General features: G+C 44.4%; 1 protein-coding gene across 2 annotated transcripts in view; it reads left to right on the top strand.

Annotated features, from left to right (window-relative positions):
• The first annotated feature begins 148 nt into the window (after positions 1 to 148).
• The window catches only part of PFKL (phosphofructokinase, liver type), a 41,870-nt gene continuing 29,975 nt past the window's right edge, over positions 149 to 12,043 (top strand). The window contains exons 1-3 of one of the 2 annotated variants that reach the window (XM_082221778.1): positions 149 to 927; positions 8,617 to 8,690; positions 11,636 to 11,713. In XM_082221778.1, coding sequence (XP_082077904.1) covers positions 822 to 927; positions 8,617 to 8,690; positions 11,636 to 11,713 — 258 coding nt within the window. In that variant the 5' untranslated portion in view covers positions 149 to 821. Of the gene's footprint in view, positions 928 to 8,104; positions 8,178 to 8,616; positions 8,691 to 11,635; positions 11,714 to 12,043 lie in introns of those variants that run through there. The other variant, XM_082221779.1, reaches the window with a different exon arrangement.

Genomic DNA, 12,043 nt, shown 5'->3' on the forward strand with positions numbered 1-12,043 from the left:
ATAAAGGGCCCCATTACTTTCAGTAGCTTAGGGCCTCATTAGACCTAAATCTGTCCTTGGGTGTTGCTACGGTGATAAAATTAATTGGCTGTGTCCACAGGACAAATAAAGATTAAAAAAGGAAGTGCTCTTAAAATATGCTTGTTCTTTTTTTGCAATCTGGCCTTATATATAGTATCAAAGTTTTATGAAGCTGCATGGTATAGAGAGAAACGTGAACACCGACACGAAACTGGCAAAAGGCAACGTTATAAATTGATAGCAACACAGTAGCCACATAAAAGTTGCCTTTAGAAGGGATCCTCTTCGGATTCACAGGGGTTATGAATCTGCGATGCTTACAGGGTCATTTACCTCCACCCTCAGATGCAACATTCCATTGACCACTATTTGCTGGAAAGCACTGCGGCTTTCACGCTCTGCTCTGACCGGCCACTGTGGGAAACGGGATGCTGAGCTGGGGGCTCCTTTTTCATGCTCACACGACCTGCCATTCCCCGGCCCCCACCCCCCCACATCACCCTTGCTAAGCAAATCCTGCAGGCCTTTCAGGTAGGAGGTGGTGGTGGTCTGGTCTGCCGGAAGAGCAGAGAGCCCTTTCCTCCTCAGACGGGGCTCAGAAAACCGACCCCCGGGGAAGCCTTCGCGCCGTGACGTCTGCTGCCCGGCCGAGGCAGGTAGCCCCACCCCTTGTGGGCGGAGCCAGAGGCTGAGGGCGGTCGCGGGGGGCGTGGCTGAAGGGAGCTGGACTCGCGGGCTCCGGGTGCCGCCGCCTGCTGTCATTCTCGCCGGGGCTCTGCACTTTGGACGCAGCCGGGGCAATGGCGGGATCCGGCCTGGGCTCGGCGGGGCTGGACCTGGAGAAGCTGCGCATGGCGGGCGCCGGCCTGGCTCTCGCGGTGCTCACCAGCGGCGGCGACGCACAAGGTCAGTCGGAGGAGGAGGAGGAAGGATCCTCCTCAGCATCCCATCCGCCTCCTCTTCCTGCCGCCTGCGCTCGAGACCCTGGAGGGAGGATGTTGCGTGAGGGGGGCGGGGGGGTAGACTCCCGTCTCGCGCCGCCAGGTGGAACGTGCAGGCAGACACGGCGGGGGAACGTCTCTTCCTTGCAAGGCCTGAGTAATGGAAGGCCGGCGCCTCGAGGGGCGAGGGGAAGGGTCGCCTGCTCAATCGAAGCCAGAGAAACGGATCCCTCAAGGATTCCTCAAGCGACCGGCGTCTCCTCAGGCGAGCTCCGCCCACCTCTTCCTCTCAGCCACTCACTCCCCAGTTCCTTCAGAGGGCTGGGCGCGCGTGTGCGCGTCCCCGCTGCTCCCCTCGGGTCACGCTCAGGGTCATATCCTCCTGCTGCAAGGCGTGTGGGAAGGCTAGAGTAAGAGCAAGGAATGTGTGAAGCAGCAGCGAGAGCGCCCTGGAGCATGTGAAGAGTTCTCTCGCCTGATGAGTGGGCAGAAGCAGGCCTTGTACATCTGGGGTTGGGGAGAAGGAGCACATTCCCACTGAGAGCTCACTGGACTCCCGTCAGTCTTCACCATGGATGGGCCTTTCCTAGTTTAGCGCTGTTGGAGTCCAGCGACCTTAGGCAGGAACCAGGTTTCCCGTCCCTGACCTTGTGGCTAAAAGTAGTCACCTTGGAGAAGCTAAGCAGTTCTAGGAGGCATCTAGGTGGGAAACTATCTGAGAATTTCACATATGCCACCTTGAGCTCTATGAGGGAGAAGAAAAAGAAGAAGAGTAAGTGTGGGAGTCAGTAAGCATCTCCGTCATGAACTCCTTAGCTTTATTTAGGCAAGCTGCGCTGCCTGCCTCATCCCTCTCTTCTGTCGGCAATATGGGGATAAATGCTGGCCTACCATAAATAATTATTTTAAGGCAGCAGCCAAACCATTATCTCCTGCCCCCATGGGCCAAGTTTGACAAGTGGTTGCAGCCGCTCACTTGGTCAATCACCTCACATAACAAAGTCAGGAGGCCTGCTTTTGTCTGCACAGTTTGAAGTCAAACTTTTCAGACAGAGACACAGCCCACACATTGTAGACAATCAGCACATTGTACGCTGTGCCAGTGATCAGCTGATGGTTCAGGTTTGTGAAGACCGGGGCCAGCTCTTCCAAAACCCAACCATGACCTGATTCTGTGAACTGCCCTGAGACCTCCAGGCAAAATCATGTCTGCCTACCCCCATGCCTGATTTCATGTAAGATGTAGGCATGGCTTAGCTGAAACAGCCTTGCCAGCCAAATAGGACAGGCCTAATTGGGCCCTTGGCCAGGTGTCCGCCCCCCCCCCCCCGCTTTTGTAAGAACTGCCATGAAAATTTATGCAATGGTCATTCTAGCAGTGCACGCCAAGATTAGGCACAGGAGGGCAAGGGTCACTGGTCAGCATCAAGGGTATACAGCACAAGTGCTGATCTACTGAAGCATTGGGTCCAAAACACATTTATTGATCATTCCATGGTGTGGGGGGGAGGGAATCAGCTACACTAATTTTCATATTTTGTACATGCTAATTTAGGAGATGCATTGCAAGCTAATTAAAGATATTTAGTTACAGATAGGTAGCCGTGTTGGTCTGCCATAGTCAAAATAAAAAAATTCCTTCCAGTAGCACCTTAAAGACCAACTAAGTTAGTTCTTGGTATGAGCTTTCGTGTGCATGCACACTTCTTCAGATACCTATAGGTATCTGAAGAAGTGTGCATGCACACGAAAGCTCATACCAAGAACTAACTTAGTTGGTCTTTAAGGTGCTACTGGAAGGAATTTTTTTATAAAGATATTTTTGCACTCTTTGAAACAGCACTAACCATGAGATACCCTAGATGATTTCAGTGTGACATCAAGGCCCTTCTAGTTCCCTTCCACTGCAATTAAACTATACACATGGCTCCAGGGGCCTGGATTAGGTTAGCCCATTTTACTCTGTGATTCCTGCCTGTATCTCTGTAGCAAGCTAGAATGGAACAACTGTTACATTTATAACTTCACTGACAAAAGATATTTTTCCTTCATAAGGAAAGGGAAACTGTAATGAGTTTTCTGGTATAACTGGGCTAATTTATCTATTGACAGTTGCATATTTAGAAGTTCAGATTCCTCTGTGTTAATGGTACCTTAATGATTTTTCTCTCTCTTTTGAACTTGCCCCTGTTGTGTATTGTGGTGCAGCTGTGACCATCATAGGAACCTATTAAAAATAGACATACAGCTATTTTTGCCTGATCAATTTGCTTTGCCCTTGACGGGACAGAGCCATCTTTGAGTCTGTATACTATGATGGAGTAGGGATAAATATATCATGATGGTCTTCTATACAATAAACATATTGTTGAGGGCAGTAGTGGGTTTTCTCCAGCCTAGTTAAGCAGATGAGTGGAAAGTGTTTATCACTATTTTGTTTGTAATTGCTGAATGTTAAAACATTAGTTTAGAATACTTATTGGTATGACAGACTCCCAAGAAAAATCAAAATTAAGGGTTCGATACAAATAAGTTTTATTCATTGTAGATCCCTTTAGATTAATGAACCTTAGTCATGTCTGTTAACTGCAATGGGTCTATTCTGAATTGAACTTGGATACAGCCCTAAGGCTGGATGTTAAGTTATAACACTGACTGTTTGTTGGATGTTATAATATTGTCTAATGATAGACAATATTATAGCATCCAACTATTTTTAATTTCAACTCCCTCTTCCCTGCCATTTTAGCAGTAATTTTTTTGAGCTTTCTTGGAATACAGGAGATCCAAATAAATTTATCATGTGCCACAGTGAAGGCTGATTGAATTTAATTTTCACTTTGTGGGGGGATTACATAAAGGCTAGGAATAAAATGAGAATGTTTCAGACAAACTGAATTTGCTGGATGTGTGTGTGTGGAAGGGGAAATTCTGGAACAGCTTTTTACCCTTACACAGCTTTCTCTTTGCCCTTGTTTTTTGTTCTGTAGTTTCTGTGGTCATTTGTAATGAAATAATCTGTTCGGTTTAGAGTGAATAATGTTTTGAAGAATGTTATGACACATACCTTGCCTGCAAAGCACCATGCATTATAACAGCACTGTAAAAACAATCAATTTAATATTCCTTGTTATGTGTCCTTGAAACCATTCCCCTCTTCCACTGGCAGATTGCATTCACAACATACTTGGAACTATCCAGTTCCTGCATCAACCATCAGTTGGCAATTTTTTTTTGCCCTTTAGTCCCACTAATTACTCCCTTGTCTTGGTTTCTGATCTTTACTGTGGATATGCTCCAGGGCTTGGCAAGTTACCTAATTGCTGAAGTGGAAGTATGTGAGTGTATCTTCAGTGGAAGCAGCCTAACGTAAACCAGTAAAGGATGTAATCCATTTAGTATGGAAGAGGTAATACATCTGTTGTGATTCTGAAGCATGTTTGTGGACCTGTGTGCTCATTTGGTGCTTGGAGCAAATTTTTGGAGGGAGGTGCCTAGCAAATCCCCTCTCAAAGCCTTCTGATGTGGAAAGTCTTGCTGGTCTGTACTTTCCCTGAGAGAAGTGCCTATATTTTGCCTCGCCCCGAGGTAGGAAGGTACGTAACATTATCACTTGGCTAGTGCTTTATATGACATAAAAGGGTTGTTGGGGGGGGTTGCCTCTTGTTGGGGATGACATCAATGAAGGTTTCTGACATCACCATGGTATCTTGTAGCAAACCAGTGTCTCTTTCTAGATGCTTTGCCCACCAAGGGAGAAAGCTGTAGACATGGCAGAATATTGGCAAGGGCTACTCTTGTGTAGCTGATGGGGCCTGTAAACAAAGCACAGTATGATGACAACTAGACAGATGGCACCAGATGGCCAGTTGTGATTGCTGCCTCTAATCAGTTAAGTCAGTTCATGTCCTCTGGCACACCTAATCCCAATGTTTTAAAACCGATTTAAAAGTCATGAAGTTTTAAAATAAAATAATGTTGCAATGATTTTTCTTCCATGCATGCAGCCTGATGCAGGCCTCCACTGAGCATGGAAAACCACAGCACCCTGCATCATTGGGGAAAGCATATCCGTGGAATTCAATAAAATTGCTTTGTGTGCATGCGGGTACTGTATGTATTGTTACTATTATTCCGTCCCACCCTTCCTCCCCAAGGAGATCAGGGCAGCAAATGTTTGTGTATGTTTGTGGTGTTTGTACTGGGGTATTGGTTACATCCAGTTGGCCATGGCCACTACAGGCCTGGGCCCCTGGAGGGTTGACCAAGGGGCAATGCAACTTTCCAGTAAAAAAGTTTTCCCCGCCCCTGTTTTAGAACTTCACATTGTCTGGCTTCTCTCTACAGTGGTTTTAATACTTTATATTTGCACAAAAAATGGAAATTAACTCTTAAGTAGCTGCCTTGATTTCTCCTAGTAGATGAAAAGCAGAATAGAAAACTTTAAAATAAATACGTTGTTTAATCCTTGCAAGTTTTAGCACAGTATACTGGAGCAAATGGGGTAATCTTCTGATAGCAGAGTAAATGGCAGTATATTCAGAATCAACTTTTGATCTCTCATTATGGTTGGGGCATCACTTTTAATGATATTGAAAAGTATTTTATGCAATACATGCCCCAATATGGCAAATTAGTTAAGTAACTGGGACTTGTTTTACACATTAACTCCAATTCAGAGATGACTCGCATGACAAGAAGAGCTGCTTGTGAGTTGTTGTACACAAAGGACCAAAGTACAACAGGCATATACAGATCAGAGGCAGGTAGCAACTTGTATCTGAGTACAGAGGGGAATATCTTGGATAGTAGGAGTTGTCCAAAACACCTGGAATGCACCAATCTGGGAAAGGTTGGACTAGATGGCAAAATAGTCTGACCTGGCACAAGGCAACTTCCTATGAGATGTGAGTTAAATCTGGTCTGAGCTGTTGTGACACACTAGGCATATTTGTATTTTGATTCTATCTGCTTTTCTCCAGGGGAAGTAAAGGTAAAGGGACCCCTGACCATTAGGTCCAGACATGACCGACTCTGGGGTTGTGGCGCTCATCTCACTTTATTGGCTGAGGGAGCCAGCGTACAGCTTCTGGGTCATGTGGCCAGCATGACTAAGCCGCTTCTGCCGAACCAGAGCAGCGCACGGAAACGCCTTTTATCTTCCCGCTGGAGCGGTACCTATTTATCTACGTGCACTTTGGCGTGCTTTTGAACTGCTAGGTTGGCAGGAGCAGGGACCGAACAATGGGAGCTCACACCATCGCGGGGATTTCATAGAATCATAGAATCATAGTTGGAAGAGACCACAAGGGCCATCGAGTCCAACCCCCTGCCAAGCAGGAAACACCATCAGAGCACTCCTGACATATGGTTGTCAAGCCTCTGCTTAAAGACCTCCAAAGTAGGAGACTCCACCACACTCCTTGGCAGCAAATTCCACTGTCGAACAGCTCTTACTGTCAGGAAGTTCTTCCTAATGTTTAGGTGGAATCTTCTTTCTTGTAGTTTGGATCCATTGCTCCGTGTCCGCTTCTCTGGATTTGAACCACCGATCTTCTGATCGGCAAGTCGTAGGCTCTGTGGTTTAACCCACAGCGCCACCCGCATCCCTCCAGGGGAAGTAGGTCTCTGTAAATAGCGTTTTCACTGGCAAGCTGATCTACTTGCATATTCTGCAGGGATGAAGCCCCGATAGTGCATCTGCCCACTGTGATTTGTTTATCAGGTAGCTGACACAGCTCCCTGCTGACAGTTTTTTTGTCTTTCCTTGTGGCCTGTTACAATGGGAGAGTGGGATGGATCGTCCCATCTTTAGAGCAGGGAATTGGACTCCATGGATTCAGTGTGACTATGAGGGGTCAGTATCCACTGGACTGTTTGAAATTAGAATTCAGACCTCATGTTAAGGAAATCTATTGGCATAAAATACAAAGCCACTGGATATGTGTTGCAGACAGATAACTTTTTTACATGAGCATCTGATGGAGATGCTATGGAAATCTAGGGAAATAAGGGACTCAAAGATGGAAGGGTATATACTGTACTATACAAAGGGGCAGGAGGCGAAAGTACGGAAAAGAAAAGAAAAGAGAAGAGAAGAACCAGATTTTGAAGAGTAAGCTACAAAAAACCAACAAATGAACCAAGTGAGTGGGGAGAGAGCCATGAGAGAGAGAGAGAGAGAGAGAGAGAGAGAGAGACAGAAACAGAGAGACTAGCTGCTGACAGTCAAGGACAAGAAAAGAAACAACAACTAAATGTACCAAGAAAAAAGAAACATCCTGCATAACTGGCTTATTAGTTATCTAAAGGAGAAAGAGGCCTTTTTTGGAAAACACCCATTCAAATTTCCTGGCTTCCAATGTCAGATTAGAGAGAGAAAATGGTACTTAAGAGGGGGAAATTGTGCTTTAGGGTTCCCATTTCTCTGGGCAGAAGAAAACATGATCAGTGGAGCCAAATTGCATTGTCTCAGTTTTGGAACTTGTGCCATGTGAAACAGTGCAGAATGTGGTTTCAATAAACTGGGAATTCACAGTTCAATTCCCAGCTCAGTGGGTAGACTTAGGCAAGCTGCTACTTCTTATGCTTATAACCCCCACTCCCCATCACTGCGAGTTTGCAGTATGAGGGTAATAATAAATAGCATTCTACATTGCAAGGCTGTTATGGTTGCACAGATAACGTTTGTGGAAATGATTTTAGTTAGGAAAGGCATTATATATGGTAAATATCAAGATTCAGTGTTGTTGTGATGAGTTAAGAGAGAGTATATGAAATTTGGCAAATGACACTGGTTCTAATATATTTCATGCCTCTTTAGTTTGACTGCCTCATGTTCAGGCCAAAAGTTAATGAAATCTGAGTCTTTAGTGGGTATCTTATTTCTCATTGCATCTCTGCCACAGATTGCAGACACTGTTGCTTTATTTCCAATCAAAAAATCTCTGGAACTAGAATAGCTTAAAAAGTCCTATCCTCTTTGCCAAAGTCAGGTGGATCTCTTGGTTAATTTATAATGATTTATTAAAAGTTAATATATTTTTATTTAAGAACATACTGTACTTCCCTCCTCTCCAATAATTCTGCCCAATTCGAGAAGGAGGCAACATCATCTTTGGCATTTTCTTTTGGCAGCTAAAGTGAAATAAAGTCAAATGTACACACTGAATACGTCAAGACAAACATTTTGCAGTTGCATTTTTTATTTCCCAGGTACGTTTTGCCATTTTTGTGGGATTTCATACATATTTCTTTTCTTATCCATTTATACTTGTTTCTTGCCTTCGTTTTTGAGTGGATTAGCTTTTCTGTGCAAGGAGTTTTAACATGTTACTGGCAACTTACATGCCACTAATGCCACCCTGAGCACTGTAACAAAGCAAACCTAAATATTCAGAGGAAATCCTGCTGTGTTCAAAGGAGCTTGCTCCTTAGTAAGTATATTTAGGACAACTTCCTGAGTCTTGTTGAGCTAATGGGGATTGTAAGTTTCATGTGCCATTCCTTGAAAATATGTGAGAATTCAACATTTTTGCAGTGTGTTGCTTTATACAAAATTAGCTATGCTTCTTACCTAAATAAAAGTGCAGAATTCTGCGTCACTTTAGCTCAAGTTTGTACCATTTATTTACCTTGTCTTCTATCTCTCTAGGTATGAATGCTGCTGTCCGAGCCGTGACTCGCATGGGGATATATATTGGAGCAAAAGTGTTCCTGATCTATGAGGTTCAAAATTTTTACCCATCAAAATGCTGTGTTGTTGTTTTTCTTTGCATGTGGGTGGTTATTGGTATAGCCTTGTTCTTTTTAAAATTGCTGGATAGTTGCCAGGAGACTCTGGAATCATGTAAATGACAGGGGAGCCTGGTTTGGACTATACTGTTTCCTACCTTCTTCCTCTTAGCACTGGGAGAGTGAGATCACACCTTTCTGCCCTGCGCACCATGTGATTATCCATCCTTTTGACACCACTTGCAATGCTAGAGTGTAATGTTTACATTGGGCATACATGCATAAATTCCACTATGGGAAGGGCCAGTTCCCAGATTTGGCAGGGTGAGGGTGGAAATTGACTCTGTGATTTGGGCTAATGTGCATTGAATTTTATGGATCTATAACGCTATTCAAACTTTGTGAACATATTGGGAGTGTCAAAGGCAGGTCATGTGTGCCTGGTAGGCAGAATAGGATGATAAGAGAGAACAATCTGGCTCTTAATACGGCTAAGACCAAGGAATTGGTGGTGGATTACAGGAAAAAAAAGGCGGACATTCAGCCTTTGTATATCAACGGGGAACGGGTGGAGAGGGTGGCGGAATTCAGGTTTTTGGGAGTAGCTATCGATCAGGGCATGACTTGGAGCGCACATACCACTGCTCTGGTGAAGAAGGCCCAGCAGAGAATTTATTTCCTCAGACTTTTAAAGAAGAACAATCTGAGTGAGAGACTGCTGGTGTCCTTCTACCGAGGCTCCATAGAGAGCATTCTTACATACTGTATTTGTGCTTGGTTCTCCAGTTGTACAGCTAGGGAGAGGAAGGTGCTCCAGAAGGTCATAACCACAGCCCAAAGGATTATTGGTCATCCTCTCCCATCTTTGGAAGAACTGTACGGTTCCCGTTGTCTTAGGAAAGCAAATAACATCCTGCAGGATTCATCTCACCCGGGATACAGTCTGTTTGCACTACTGCCTTCTGGCAGAAGATATAGAAACATCAAGTCAAAGACAAATAGACTGAAAAACAGTTTCTATCCAAGAGCTGTGGCCCTTTTGAATGCTGTAACTCGTTAGTGTGACCTGGGAGTTTGATGGGTGTGGTGTGGGTGTGGCTGGAATGTGGTTTGTTTGGTTGTTGTTGTTGTTGTCTTGCTTTTGTTGTTTTAAGGGATGGCATCCAATTTCGTTGCACTTTGTGCAATGTTGCACTTGTGTAATGACAATAAAGAATCTATCTATCTATCTATAAGAATTCCATCTCTACACAGTCAAAGGAAGAAAGTAGAGTATCTTCCAAAGTAGGCCTGGGTCTCATTGATGTGGCAACAGTATCAGTCTCTTTCTCTGAAGGTTGGTGCTCAGAAATTGTCTTAGCAGGAGTTGTGTGATTAAGAAACATAACTGACTTTTTCACTCCTTTCCCTCTAAAAAGCCACAGCCTGGAAAGGCGAATTTTGCAAATCTCCCGTGGGCAGAATCAGTATCATTAAATAGTCCTTTGAAGTTAGGGGAATCCAGGGTGCAGTTTCTAGAATGAATATAAAGGTAAAGGGACCCCTGACCATTAGGTCCAGACGTGACCGACTCTGGGGTTGCGGCGCTCATCTCGCTTTATTGGCCTAGGGAGCCGGCGTACAGCTTCCAGGTACTGTGGCCAGCATGACTAAGCCGCTTCTGCCGAACCAGAGCAGCTCACGGAAACACCGTTTACCTTCCCGCTGGAGTGGTACCTATTTATCTACTTGAACTTTGACGTGCTTTCGAACTGCTAGGTTGGCAGGAGCAGGGACCGAGCAACGGGAGCTCATCCTGTTGCGGGGATTCGAACCGCCAACCTTCTGATCAGCAAGCCCTAGGCTCTGTGGTTTAACACACAGCACCACCCGCGTCCAGGAATGAATATACAGGAAGTAAAATTAGATATGCAAATTAAGTAAGTGTGTATGGCCACCTGGATCCTGTCTATTGCTTTTTCCTTTTAAAAACAAACCACCCCATCACCTATTGAGATTAAATAGCATGCCTGTGTGGTTTTTTAAAAGGGAAGCCAAAAATCTAATACGTCATACAGGCACTGGATGTCACATCTGAAGCCAGATTTCATAATTCACAGCATAATTAGTCATGCAGTAAACTAGTGCTCCTGGGTGCAGTTGTTTCACAGTTTGACTAGTGATCACATGACTCTCAAGAATAGCCCAGTTCATGGCACCTTGGCAGCCCCTGGCCAGGAATATGAGGCAACTGTAAAACAGGGCTCAGGGGAAGCACGATGATCAAGTTAGAACTAGATGTCACCTAGGATACCCCTTCACAAAAATTGACAACCTGTGCATTCTCTGAGATTCAAAATTAATTGTAGTATAATAATTTAGCAACATGCTTTACAAGAACAAATGCTGAATACATTATATTTCTGCAGCTGAGTAGCATTGAGGGATCTTTCAAAAATATTAGTATATTCTTCATATAAAAGTTAAAGCAATGGCAATGGTGAGATAAACAGGCAAAAACGCCTTTGTTCTTGTGATCACTTCCAAACTGTAAATCCACAAGACACTTTGTACCGCCTATAAATTGTGGCAGATAGTTCCATAGTCTTCCTCATGAGCTTCTCACAGTCCAGCAAGTTATGCAAGAACTTTTGCTGTGGTGCTGTAAAATTGCCAGACCTCAAGATCAAATCCTGTAGAAATGGTGTGATAACATGCCATTTGTCTTTGTAATGTGTGTCCTTGAAGCTTTTGCAACTTTATTTTTGTATATTCAAGGGCTTCACATTTAATTGTCAATCTTTGTGTGATCTGAGGAGTATGGAGACAATATGGGTGGCTTAGAGCTGTTTTAAGGGATTCTTGCAACACTCCTTATGCTGGATTAATTTTAAAGGGTCATGGAGCAAGCTTTCCCCAGTGCAATGACGCATTCACACTGCTCTCTTTCCTCTTTGCAGGGTTACGAGGGACTGGTAGAAGGAGGAGAGAATATCAAGCAAGCAAACTGGCTCAGTGTATCCAACATCATTCAACTGGTAAGGCCCAAATGGTCATGCTGCCTGACTCCCTGCTGTGGAAGCAGACAGGCCTCATGACATTTCCCATCTCAGGTCCGTCTATAGCCACACATTGCCTTCTGGAGTACAGAGCTCTGACTTACAGTAGCTCTCTGAGTGGTTTAAATTAGTTGTACATTTCTGAGTTGAAGTGCTAATTTATGGGTCAAAATAAAAAAATTCCTTCCAGTAGCACCTTAAAGACCAACTAAGTTAGTTCTTGGTATGAGCTTTCGTGTGCATGCACACTTCTTCAGATACCTGAAGAAGTATCTGAAGAAGTGTGCATGCACACGAAAGCTCATACCA

The sequence above is a fragment of the Podarcis vaucheri genome (genome assembly GCF_965113315.1).
Source record: "Podarcis vaucheri genome assembly, chromosome: 5".
NCBI classification, from domain to species: Eukaryota; Metazoa; Chordata; class Lepidosauria; order Squamata; family Lacertidae; genus Podarcis; species Podarcis vaucheri.